Genomic DNA, 12,672 nt, shown 5'->3' with positions numbered 1-12,672 from the left:
TCCCACATAAAGGGTCCTTCTAAAACATAATCTGACCCTGTGACTATCCTACTTAAAGTCCTCGGTGGCTCCCTGTGTCTGCTGGATAAAGCTCACGGCCAAGCATGTGGTCAGGTTCTTCACCGCGAGGTGGCTGCCGGCCGTTCCAGCTCCACCTTCCTGCCAAACGCACGGGGCCCTCTAGATGCCCCGACGAACTGCAATTCCCGGCCTTTGAGTCTTCTAGACCTCAGAGGCTTTGCACAGGCTGTCCCTCTGCCTGTTGAATCGGTCAGTTCAATTTCACATTCTCCTATGAGAATCAGCTCAAATGTCATCTCCTCCATAATTTTCCATGCTTGTCGCCCCGCTGCTGGCAGAGCTATGCCCTTCCTGCTCTTCCCAAACACTGTGCATGTTCTTCCTTGACAGTGCATTGCTCTAACTAAAGGTCAGCCTCCCCAGTTATCCCAGATTTCCTCAAGGGCAAAGGTCATGTTCCAGAATCTGCGTGTGTGTATTTCCCCGGGGCTAACACAGAACCTGACGCAGTAGATCATTTAATCTTACAAGGGAGGAAACCGCAGCCTAGACCTGAGAAGGAATGGACATCTCGGTTGATGAGCTTCATCAAGTCTGTGTGTGTGGAAGTACCTGGCCTGTCCTTCGTCCCAAATGGGACCTTGAATTCCCTCCCATTGGGACATTCTGGAGGGGGATCACTGGGGCGGAGGGACCTGCTGAGGGCTCTGTGGCTGATCCTCCGCTTGGGGAGACCATCATGTCTCCACTCCCTTCAACCCCCAACCCAGGCCTCTATGGCCCCACATCGAGGAGAGCTGAGCTTAGAAGTCGAATCTGGTAGAAAAGAGCTGCAGTGCACATAGAGCCAGATCGTTTACCGGGAAATGAAAAAACCAGCATTAGTGAGGTGGTAACAGGGTGGAAGCATTTGCACTGATTCCGTGGGGCTCCAAAGAAACCAGGAAAGTGAGCTGCGGGAAAGAAAAGTAGCGCAGCTCGGAGAGTGTGTGGGAACCCGGCCAAGAGCATGTCATGTGCAGAAGGGACACATGGCAAGCAGCTATGTGCCACAGGAGAGCTGCACTGTGGTTATTCAGGTTAAGTAACACCCCCACTGCGTGCCGAGTGTGCTTTATGTTTCACCTGAAGTCTAATTAGTATTTTAATTCTCAGGAAGTGAGAGTTACGTCACTTCATTCATTCATCCAACACAAACATAACATTTGTAATGGCCCTACTGTAGACCAGGCACTGTGCTAGGCATTGATGCATCCCAGAAGTAATAAAACATAATTAAACGATTCTATCCCAAAAGCATTTTGGTCAGTGAGCACAATCCCCAAAGCACTATACCAGGTGTGCTGAGGACCCAAAGAGAAACAAGAAGCGATCTGTGCCCTTGAGCTCTTTGGTATCTGTTAAGGAAGGAAACTTGAAGTACATCTGACTCATTGCTGTGAATAGAAGGTGTAGCCCAGGTCACTGTGATTCGTTGTGATTCCTTCTTAAGGCCTTCGTTAAGCCCAGCACTGGGTGATACCTGCCCTGCTCGGACCCCCACCTGAGCTCAGTGGCCAAGGTTCTGTAGTTATTTATCTACAGATCCATCCCCTGAGGAGCACAGCTGTTTCTTAATCTGTGCGTGCCTGTCCCTTAGCTCAGTGCTTGGCCTGAAATTCAGTAAATGCTCAATGAATTGAATTGAATTGAATCATCCGAGTGAGAACTCTGGAGGTGATTTCCTGGCCCAAGGGAAGGAAATTCAGTCGTAGGGACCTGCCCTTCACCCACTACCCCCACCTCCCTTCTCTCTCTGTCTCTCAGGACATACCCCCTCCTGACTCCTTCACCAGGCAGAGGGAGGTTGCGCAAGGGACGGGGGTGAAAGGGGAGGCAGAGATGGCAAGCTTCTTTCCAATTGGTTTCTCCATCTTTTCCTTGGGGGGAGTGGACGTTCAGCCCACCTCCTGCCCACTGAGCAGCCATTTTTGGGGTTGCAGATGGACCGGGGTGAATTCCAACAAGACTCAGTCCTGAAGCAGCTGGAGGTGCTCAAAGAAGAGGAGAAGGAATTTCAGAACCTGAAGGTAGGAGTAGCCACGGGCTATGGAATCTGGTCTTCAGCTCGGATGACCTAACCCCCATGTCCAGACAAACAATGACAGCAAACAGAAAAGAAAGGCCAGAGATCGCCTTGGGGACAAGTGCTTATTTTCTCCCTAAGGCGGGACACTCCCCTGCAAAGGCACCTGCTGTCTCAGCCCCACACTAAGGAGGGGAGAGAGTTAGGGTTGAGGTCCCACCGTTCTCTCCCACGACCTTTTCGCAGTTAAATTTTAAAACTAAATATCCATGCTCTGGACAAAAACAAAAACGCAGTGAAAGCCTGGTTTTCCAATGACCTTGCATTGTGCTGACATAACCTGCATACGCCATCGAGAGCCCTGTGCTTCCCTCCCTTCAGCGCCCTGCCCTCCCCACTGCCGCCTGAATGCCTGCCAGCCCTCTCTCCTTGGGGTTCCCACCAGGCTGACCCTCCCAGCCCCCGCCCCTCACATTTTGCCCAGCCGCTGCCTCCTCCAGTCTGTCCTCGTGTCTCCCTGTGTGAGGGAGGACCGGCTCAGCCTAGGGGTTCCGTGCAGGCTCTGCCCACCTGGTGACACCGCTCGCTCTTGTCCCCCCCCCAGGACCCCACCAATGGCTACTACAGCGTCAACACCTTCAAGGAGCACCACTCGACCCCCACCATCTCCCTGTCCAGCTGTCAGCCGGACCTGCGTCCCACCGGCAAGCAGCGAGTGCCCACGGGCATGTCCTTCACCAACATCTACAGCACCCTGAGTGGCCAGGGCCGCCTCTACGACTACGGCCAGAGGTTCGTGCTGGGCATGGGCAGCTCGTCCATCGAGCTCTGCGAGCGCGAGTTCCAGAGGGGCTCCCTCAGCGACAGCAGCTCCTTCCTGGACACGCAGTGTGACAGCAGCGTCAGCAGCAGCGGCAAGCAGGACGGCTACGTGCAGTTTGACAAGGCCAGCAAGGCCTCCGCCTCCTCTTCCCACCACTCCCAGTCCTCTTCCCAGAACTCCGACCCCAGCCGACCCCTGCAGCGGCGGATGCAGACTCACGTCTGAGGAACCCAGACCGCGGGCAGGCGGGGATGCAGGGGACAGGGGCCATGGCACATCCTGGCTCTCCAGATACTATGGGGACTTTGCAGAGGATCCCAGAACCGGCCGCCTCCAGAACAATCCCCCCAGTGCCTCTGCCACCGCCCTCCTCTGAAGCCCTGATCAAGCACAAATCTGGGTCCCCAGCTGCAGTGTGCCAGAGGCGTGGGGTGGGGAAGTGTCAGAGGATGCAGCTGAGTCCTCCAGGCTGGACACTCTGGTCCCCAGCCCTTTCCTGGAGGCCCCTCCCTACCTACTCCTCCCACAGGCACTAGAGGCAGCTATCACTTTGCTTTAATGAAACTGCCGTCCACTCTCCAGTCTCCCCATGAGCTCTGCCCAGTGCTGCCCTGCACCTGTGCTCCTGTACAACCCTGGGGACAAGGGGTCGAAGCGCTCCCCATCCCCCACTCGCGCACTGAGCTGCCCCAGAGACCCCAGTGCCCTCTGCTGCTCAGAGCCCAGCCCCTGGAGGCCAAGCAGCCAGAAATGGCCCTGGCCACAGGACCATCCCTCACCACACTGGCTGGGAGCCCACCCCCAATTTGTTTGGTGTTTTGTGTCCCATACTCTTGCAGTTCTGTCCTTGGACTGGATGCCTCTGAACTGAGGTGGGACTGACCCCCGCAGACTGGTGTCCTAGGGTGGGGAAGGGAGGGAAGCAGGGAAAGTGTGAGCACTCGGGGAACACCGCGCCCAGCCTGCCCTCGCCCACCCACCCCTGCTTCGTGTACTCCTCTCCACCCCTGCAGCACATCAGAGTTAATATACAGAGTGTGAGAGCTTCTCTGCTCATGGGGAGAGTGATTCCTGGGAGATGCAGGTTGGAGGGACTAGAGGCTGAGCTCTTTAAGGTGATGAGACTTGCCTGCTGAGCTGATGAACCTCCAGGGATCTAGATTCACACCAGGAACAGTGGTCCTGTCTTCAGTAAGACTCCCCGGGCAAGGGAGGAAGTATACTGACACCTCACCCCTCCTACTCACCACCTGGGAATAAATGTCAGGGCCGTTACTCTGACAAATCCGTTCTTTCCTTTTGTTCCTGCAGAGCCACAGGAAGAACCCAAGAGTTCAGGGTTTGTTTTGGGAACCCAAGGTTCTTTGCCCTTGTTTGATCCATGTTTCCTAGGTAATGAAGGCTGTTGCTAGCTCTGGCTGTAGCGGCTGTAGCACCGAGAGGCAGTTTCCTCTCCTTATGGCTGCGCCCAACCCAGGGGCCATGCAGAAACAGGACTCACCACGCAACCGACTCATGTCACATACAGCTCAGAGGCAAAGTGGTCGTACTGGGCACTAGAGGGAGGGGTCATTCTAGGCCTTTTTCTCAGCAACATTCTGCAAGGGAAGCTCCTTTCTTGGGGGTTCCCGGTAAAAGGCCCTCTTCAAAGAGGCACCAAATACCGCAACACTCTGAGACTCAAATCATGCTCTAAGGATGGCCTTGCTTGGGCGGGAAGCCTGAGACAGTGACGACCGACGGGACGGAATGGGTAAACGGGCAAGTTAGAGGGCTCACTCAGGGAGCAGGATTCAAATGGAATTTTGGAGAACCCAAATTGTCCCTAAAGTTGGAGTTCCTCGTAAGTTTTAGGCCCTTCTTCTCCACCTTGCCCTGTAGTCCTAACCCACCACGGAACCTTCGTCACGAAAGTCTGTGCTTCTTCCCGTACACTGATTCCTTGGATGGCCCCAACCCCCCGACTCTTTACGCAGCCTTCTTAGCACCTCCACATAGAAGGGTGTTCTGCTTCCACCATGTTTCCCACTGCTTCAAAACCCCCCGATGCCCTAGATGTCTTGCTTTGCAGCCCCAAGCCCAAGGGAAGAGAAACTGATGTGAAGCGGAAGTTTATATCCCAGGCCCACATCCTGCTCCTAGGCCCAGTCTGGCCCAGCACAGATGCCAGGGGATTGGCCCCGGAGCGTTTCAGGTTCATCTTGATGAGCCTTCTTCCTTCCCATATACAGAGGATACCAAAATAATGGATACACATTTTAAGAAAGGAAAATATTAAAATTGGAATACTCAATATATACTGATCACAAAAGATGAATACAAGTCACATTTGACTTCTGCAATTACAAGAGGTGCTCAGAGTGGTTCCCATCAGTGTCCAGACACTTTTGATTACGGCGTAACTACTGCTTGAGCCACGTTGACCAAAGTGTCTACTTGTATACATTTTTTTGGCACCTCTGGTATGTGTTGCCTTTGCCAAAAGGGAGTAAGTTTCCAAGACCAGAATACCTTGGTATGCTAGAATAAGGAAGAGGATGACTTAGGAGGGTTTGTCCATGAATTTCTCCTGGTCTTCCCTACCTTGGAGGCGAGTGGGATATCTCCCTTCTAACCCTCGCCACGGCCTACCTTGTCCCTTGCCCCCTGCCACATACACACATATACACGGCTTTCATAACAGGGGAGAAGCACTCATTCTCTCCTGAAATCCAGGGCTATGACTCAGAATAAGCAGAAGCACAGGGAAGTAAGCTGCTCTCCCGTAGAACAGAATGGCCTCGTCTCCCTCCTGAGCTTCAGGCACGCCCAGGGTGAGAATGTGAACTGTCACAGAATAGGCGCAAAGAGTCAAGACTCTGCCATCCAGTGCCCAACCCCCAAGCACACTCCAATTCACAAATACAGCAAAGGCTGTTGAAGGGATGGGTAACAAGTAAGCCCTTGGCGAAAGAGAATTAACAAAGAGGGAGAAAATTAAAAGCATCTGGTGCAGGGCGGGGGGGGGGGGGGGGGGGAACTTCTGGAAGGTTGAGGCATTGGGAAGGAGCCTAACTTGAGCTGTGTGCATCTCTGAGTTGTCTCCAGCCCTATTTACTTCTCGCAAAGGAGAGAGGGTGCAAAAAAGCTGGTAAAGGGAGGTGTTAAAAAAAAATAAAATTAAGGCCGTCGGAAGCCCTGAATTCCCCTGGAAGTGATTTCAAATGAACTGAAACTACATTTGTAATCTTCCTTAATCCTCACATTTCTACAAAGTATTACCATTTTATAGGCAAGGGAATGAGGTTTAAAGAAGTCAAAAGACTTGCCCAAGGTCACAGAGCTAACAAGTGGTAAACAGGAGGTTTAAACACACATGATTTCCTCTGTAAAATCTTTCCATCCTACAGTGCCAACTGAAGGCCACTTTCATTCTAGAATATGATGAAAACAGCTGGCGGTAAAGGCCGTTTGCTAGCACCCACTCTAGGGGAGGCTGAGCAGGGACAGGCCGCGGCTCCATTAGGAAGGTGGGACTGACAGCCTCCACCTCAAGTCCCCAGATGACCTGGAAAGACCACGGTACCCTGGGAAACAGAGCTATTCTGTGTATCAAATCACTCCCTCCTCTACCAAGGCCAGTGTCCAGTTTTCTGATAGCTTTAAAATTCACTGTTGGCTCGCAGTCCCTGGATGGGAGCCCAGTTTCTAATTCTCAGGCTCGCTATCAGTCTGGAAAGGCCAGGGTTATTTCCACCACCTCTTCAACTTTCCTGGGATAGGAAGTGCTCTCGCTTGAAGAGCTAGAATACCACATCCAATCCGTTCCTGACGGAGCCTATTGAAACAAGTGCTATAAAGTAATAGGTCTTGAAGCTGCCTTTGAGCTTTCAGAGTGGAAATGAAAACAAACTTGATGCCGTCCTGGGGAGATTTCTCAGAACAGGAATTGCATTTTTCACTTCCTGTATGGGGCGGCGTATATGCGGTGTATTGGGGTTGGTATTAAGGAATCAGAATTGAAATCGCAAGGGACACGTTCCGCAAGTTCAACGAGCTGTTCCCAGGTATTGTGTGTGGTTTGTGATGGCACCAGAAAAAAAGATGAAGGCAGTCCTGCAATTAGTTTCTTTAGGAATTTCCCTACCGAAATAAACTCTTTATTAAAATAAAAGTATAAATATTTAAATAAAAACTATCTTGATTTGCATATATATTTTTATTTAAAATACCACTTGGTGTGCCTATCTAAAGAAACATAGCCATTTCGACATAAACCAACCTCAACTAAATCTTGAATTTTACTTCCCCTTTAAAAGAAAAGTTTAGAAGCCTCTTACCTATGTTGTTTTTAGGAGATATGACCACATAATTTGCATCCTTCGCACCAAAACTACCAGCAATCTTTGAGAATCACTGATAAAGACCTCTCACCTTAATCTTTACTTCTCATTTCCGGTAAGGCTCCAATCATCTTTTCCCCAACCACTCTATGTTTCAATCTTCCTAACTAGGTCATGAGGTGGGAAAAAATGAGAAAATTTCAAGCTCCTCTTCTTTGTAAAAATAAGGATTTATCTCCCTGGATGAATACACTGTTGCTGTAAGGAGAGGTTTCTTTTCCCTAATTGCTATTCTTCCTGAGTCCCTCTCCCCGCTCCTCTCTAATGGCTAGGTCTCTGACATATACTGAAAGCGTTCATTACTACAGGGCCTGTAGTTTTACTCCTGCCCCAGCCTTTGTGAACACACACCATTCACAAGACACATCATCGAGTGTGGAATACATCCCTGGCACTGATATCCACCTGCCACGCCGTGTTCCCAGACCTCGTCTCAGGGACAGCCCACTGGGCCCACCCACGGGGCTGGGATATCCTCAACCTCTGGGTCCACAGCGCCCCTTGAGCTCACTGATCAGGCAGCGCAGCCATGCAAAGGCGCCTGTCTCCTGCTGCTGCTTCTTAGTCTCATGGCCCTTGGAAATACTGTGCAATGCTATGAGAACATTCAAAGAATGTTCCTTTATAGCTGTCTTCTTTGTGGGGAATCCAAAGTATTAATGCTCAAAGAAAAGGTAAGTGAAGTCTCAGGAAACAGGAATTGGGAGAACTGAGGTCTTACTACGTGGAGCTTCTCTGACATCTGCTCCCAGTGATGCAAGAGGAAAAGTATTACTCAGGATATCGTGTTTCCCCAAAAATAAGACCTAGCCGGACCATCAGCTCTAATGCGTCTTCTGGAGTAAAAATTAATATAAGACCAGGTATAACATAACATAATATACTATAACACCAGGTTTATATAAGACCCAAATTTTTGCTCCAAAAGACGCATTAGAGGTGGTGGTCTGGCTGGGTCTTATTTTCGGGGAAATACGGTAAGACCTGAATATAGGGATTCTTCCCCCTGAAGGTCACCCCCAGAGACAAGTTCAGGTGGACTAAATTAAAGATACCGCCTCCACCTCCTTGGCAAGAAAATTAAAGGGCCAGGGCCTTGATGCCCAAGGACTATAAAATATACTTGTGGCACTAATGGACACTGCACATGAAGAGATACTTAAGGAAGAAGGTAGTAAAGTGATATAGGTAACGATTCAGGACTTCTACAGCAGAACTTTCAGGTAAGAACCTCCGATCTGACTTTCTAGTTTCCGTAGCTCTCCTGCCATGCAGGCCTACACTAGTGGAACATAAATCTATAGAGGAAGAAAACAGAACTGAAGTCTCCCTACCGGATTCTAACTTGTACTCTTGTGATTTTTTTTTTTCCTCAAGAGAGAAACACATTTTTAAGCAAGAGAAGGCACTCCTCAAGTGTTAAAGTTGGTGATGTACGTAAGTAGTGTTTTAGGAAGCCTCAGAATGATAGATGGTTCTGGAATAGTTTAGTTCAGTAATTCCAACTTCAGTCCCCTAGGGTGATTTCAACATCTGAGCCTTTTCTCATTCCCTCCACCCAACTCCACCCTCCCAGTCTTAGGTTCCTAAGAGGAAGCTATGCCGCTGCTGAGGGATGAGTGTACTTGAAACTGTTGGTTTTCCCTACGAGCCTGTAATCTGCCTCCCAAAGTTCATTTTTTCCTAAAACCTTTTGTCAGATCCTGTGTGCTAACCCTCCTAGACAGGACTGTGGTCTCTTCCATCTGCTCCCAGCTCTCTGTAATCCCTTTATATGAAGAAGTGGAGCCTTCCAATACATCTGGGCTTCACCCAAATTGGATTATCTAAAGAGGCTCCAGTTCATCTCCCTGCTTCAGTTCTCGGGTGCAAGATCCCCAAGATCTCTAACAAGAGAGATAAACTCATTGAAAAAGAACTGGGCAGGAACACAGGCTGTAAGTACACACACACACACACACACACACACACACACACACTCACACACACCCCTCCTTAAACTTTTAAGTTGGAAAGAATTTCCTGGAGCCATGTCTGGTACAGAACCATGGGAATGCTCAAAACTAACAAATAGTTTTCTGGAGCTATAATTAAGATATCGAAAGCGTCAGAGGGTTTAGAGGCGAGCTTACCCACTGAGGCTGTACTTCTCAATCTCAGTTTAGCAACCTATTGTGGTATGCTGCATGCCATAGAAATGGATAATGTCCCCCAAGAAACCACTTTCTCCAAAGACCCCTAAAGGCGTCTGATTTCAACTTGAAAACCACGGCCAGACAGCAGTGTGAACTCACTGTTCGTTGTTTGGAGTATGCAAAGCCTGCAACTGACTCATTTTGCTGATGTCTTACCCTAACTTTGCTTGTGGGTGACTTGAAGACAAAGACTTTTCTGTAACCGGCTCTGTTACTCAGTACCCAGGCAAATCCTTGGCCCTCCAGCTGTACCTCACCTGCTTTGTTCGCGTTCCGGTATTTTCAATTACGCAAGGAAGCTTTCCAATCTAATATTTATATCATACTGCGGTCTACACAATGTTCTTACCACCATATTCCCATTAGATCCTTAAAACCTCGTTGCGAGGTGGGCATGTATAGTCACCATTTTACAGGTGGAGGGGCAGGCGTTCAATGGGCGGATTACGGGACAGCAGGGAGTGGAACCCACGATCCAACCCTGCTTAAAAGGTGTGCACGCCACCTCACCGCCTCACAGACAAAACGGCTCCCAGAGCACACGTTTCGTGGGCTAGTCGGTCTGAGAGGATATACCGAGGTCCTTGGAAAGTGGAAACAAAAGCCCCCAAGTGTCCAAAGCTGAGGCACACCACGCGGTGTGCCTACAACACAGAGTACCGTGTGGATGTACTCGGGGGGTAGCGCTCAGCGTCATCTCCAGCTTGCCCGGCTCGGCGGAGCCGGAGTCCCTTCCCCTCTGTCCAGGCGCTTCCTTCCGTGGAAGAGGCCAGGACTTGCAGAATCTACAGCGGACGGGGTAGGTCTCCTCCCCTCCCTCGCAGTCCAGGTCTGGTCCCCTGGCCCCCGGGGGGTCCACGGCAAGCCACGCTGTCGGGGAGGCTCGGCCTCCGCTGATGCCGGGCGGGGGACAGGCTAGGGACACAGGGGCCCAGGCTGGGGGCCGGAGAACGCCCTCAGGGGTGAGCCAGCCCTACCTGGGGCTCCCACCGCCGCTAGGCCGGCCCCCGCCCGCCTGCCCTCTGCGCGCCGGGGGCGGAGCCAGGTGCGCCGGGGGCGGAGCCAGCCGCGCCGGGGGCGGAGCCAGCCGCGCCGGTCGCTCTGCCTGCGCGTGCGCCTGGTCACCGCAGCCCCAGGGCACCAGGGATGGGGTGGGCTTTGTACTCAGACCCTGAGGTTGAGGCCGATGAGGTCATCCTGGAGTCTAGACTGCTGGAGCAGGGGGTGAGTGCTCGTTAAAATTCCGGATTCCTGGGCCCCACCCCCAGCTGCCTGGGTAAGACCCAGGAATCTCCGTTCTTAAATCATCCCCAGATAATTCTGATATGTGGTCCTCAGCGGCTTGACCCACCTTGTTTAAAGGAACTTGGGACTTGTAGCATAGAGGTATTGAAATGATTGCCTTCTGCAGAATTCAGTGGCGGAGTTTGGTATAGAACCCAGATTTGTCGTCCTGCACTCAAGTGCTTTCCTCTGTTGTTCCCTGGGCCCGTCCTCATGTTCAGGGCCTAGTTTAATCAGTACTAGGCAGGTTGGCAGGCACTTCATTCGTATTGTTGGGCTAACTGAGCAATGAAATCTCAAAGGACCTGGAAGAACCCCACCCCACAACTCCACGTCATAAGCTACTGGCAGCACTAACTCTTGGCCAGCACCGCCTCGATCTGCCTAGGGATGGAGGCATCCTAGAGAAAGCTGCGCTCACTCCCCGAGGGGGCAATGAACGGTATGGGTGTATACAACCCCTTCCCATACACACTCTTGTCGGTATGTGATCATGAGGGACTGTCTGCATATGGCATCACAGGCATAACCCAACAAGAATGTAAAATGTTCCCGTTTACATGCGTGTGTGTGGAATCGGGGCGGTCTGACCCATCTGTGTGTACTGATTCTGGCTCAAGTTTAGGTGTGTTCAGTAACAGGCAGTGACCGCCATCCAGGACAGCTGGATCACATGTGCTAACAGCCACTTTCCATGGCTCTAGATGAGGAAATGGACACTCCTTTGCATACCCTCGCGAGAAGCAGCTGGGGAAGTATGGGGAGAAGCAGAGCTGAGATCCCCACTCCCACACTCACCCCCCTGTAGGAGTCAGCAAGCCCAGCCTCCTCCAAAAACCCATGTGGAGGGGAGGGGGCTTGGGGCTGCAGATGCTGGGGCCCTATTTGCTTTCAGAATCCCCCTCTCCCCCGGGAGGAGGGAGGCAGCTAACAACATAGTTCGCCAGGCTCCTGGGAGCAGGCAATTCCATGCCCTGTGATGGTCCTCAGGACCATTCTATGGGCTGACGGTGGGTATTTTCAAGGCCACTCTAGCTCTGTTGAGAAGCATGTCATGTTCCTCTGTTCCTCCCAAATCTCTGCCCCTTTTTATCTGTCTTGTCCCAACCTAGCTTCAAAACCTCAAGGCTGCAACTCTTTCCGAGAAAGCCAGGAACACAGCTGCAGTCCCATTCCCTATGGGGGAGTTCCAGCTCTCCCTCCTGGCTCCAGATGTAAAGGAACAGCTGTGGGGGTGGCAGGAAGCCCAGTTGGCAGCTAAGCAGGGCCTGGAAAGATGGAGAACAAAGAGGGGAGAGACAGACAAATGGCAGGGCTATCAAAATTCTAGAGACCTGGGGGGAAAAGGAATTTCATCCCTTGGCCTGGAGACTGGCTGATAGGCCTTGCCAAACTCCTGAGCTGCTGCCGGAGCCCTGCCCAGCCCGATCCTGGCAGCCCGGGCCACTGGCAGGACCTTCTATAAACTCCATTTTATGATTCCCACTTAATCTGAGAAGGGAAACTTGGCTTCCTTTGTCTGACTCCACCCCTGTTCTGAAACAGACACCTCCCAACATGAGATTTTAGAAACTGAAAGCTGGTGAGGGAGAGGAAGGGAGGTGGGAGAGGAAGGGAGGTGGGAGAGGGTTCTGCCCTTCCCCTCTGGCATCCTCCTGCCCCTCCCTACCTCTGGGAAGCAAACCAGGATGAAGGATGCCAGGCTGGGTGTCCAGCAGACAAGGCTGCTCTGGGCACCACTTGTTTTCCTGCTATGCCAAGGTGACAATGTATGACTTGGCACGAAGCACTACTCAATAAATACATTTCTTGAATGACCATGGCCTGCTCTGGGTCCCACTGAGTCTTTCACAAGCCTGCCCACTGCCGGGAGAGGGGCCAACTGCCGTGTCCCACTGCCCA

General features: G+C 51.6%; 1 protein-coding gene across 3 annotated transcripts in view; it reads left to right on the top strand.

The window, feature by feature from the left end:
* The window catches only part of KIRREL3 (kirre like nephrin family adhesion molecule 3), a 563,766-nt gene extending 557,860 nt beyond the window's left edge, over nucleotides 1-5,906 (top strand). For 2 of the 3 annotated variants that reach the window (XM_033098048.1, XM_033098046.1), the window contains 2 exons: nucleotides 2,004-2,090; nucleotides 2,691-5,906. In XM_033098048.1, the coding sequence (XP_032953939.1) occupies nucleotides 2,004-2,090; nucleotides 2,691-3,134 (531 nt within the window). In that variant the 3' untranslated portion in view covers nucleotides 3,135-5,906. The remainder of the gene's footprint in view (nucleotides 1-2,003; nucleotides 2,091-2,690) is intronic. The other variant, XM_033098047.1, reaches the window with a different exon arrangement.
* Nucleotides 5,907-12,672: the final 6,766 nt, after the last annotated feature.

Source organism: Rhinolophus ferrumequinum, chromosome 25 (genome assembly GCF_004115265.2).
Source record: "Rhinolophus ferrumequinum isolate MPI-CBG mRhiFer1 chromosome 25, mRhiFer1_v1.p, whole genome shotgun sequence".
Taxonomy (NCBI): Eukaryota; Metazoa; Chordata; class Mammalia; order Chiroptera; family Rhinolophidae; genus Rhinolophus; species Rhinolophus ferrumequinum.
The sequence above is the reverse complement of the archived record's forward strand: the minus strand, read 5'-3'. Positions and strand labels throughout refer to the sequence as shown.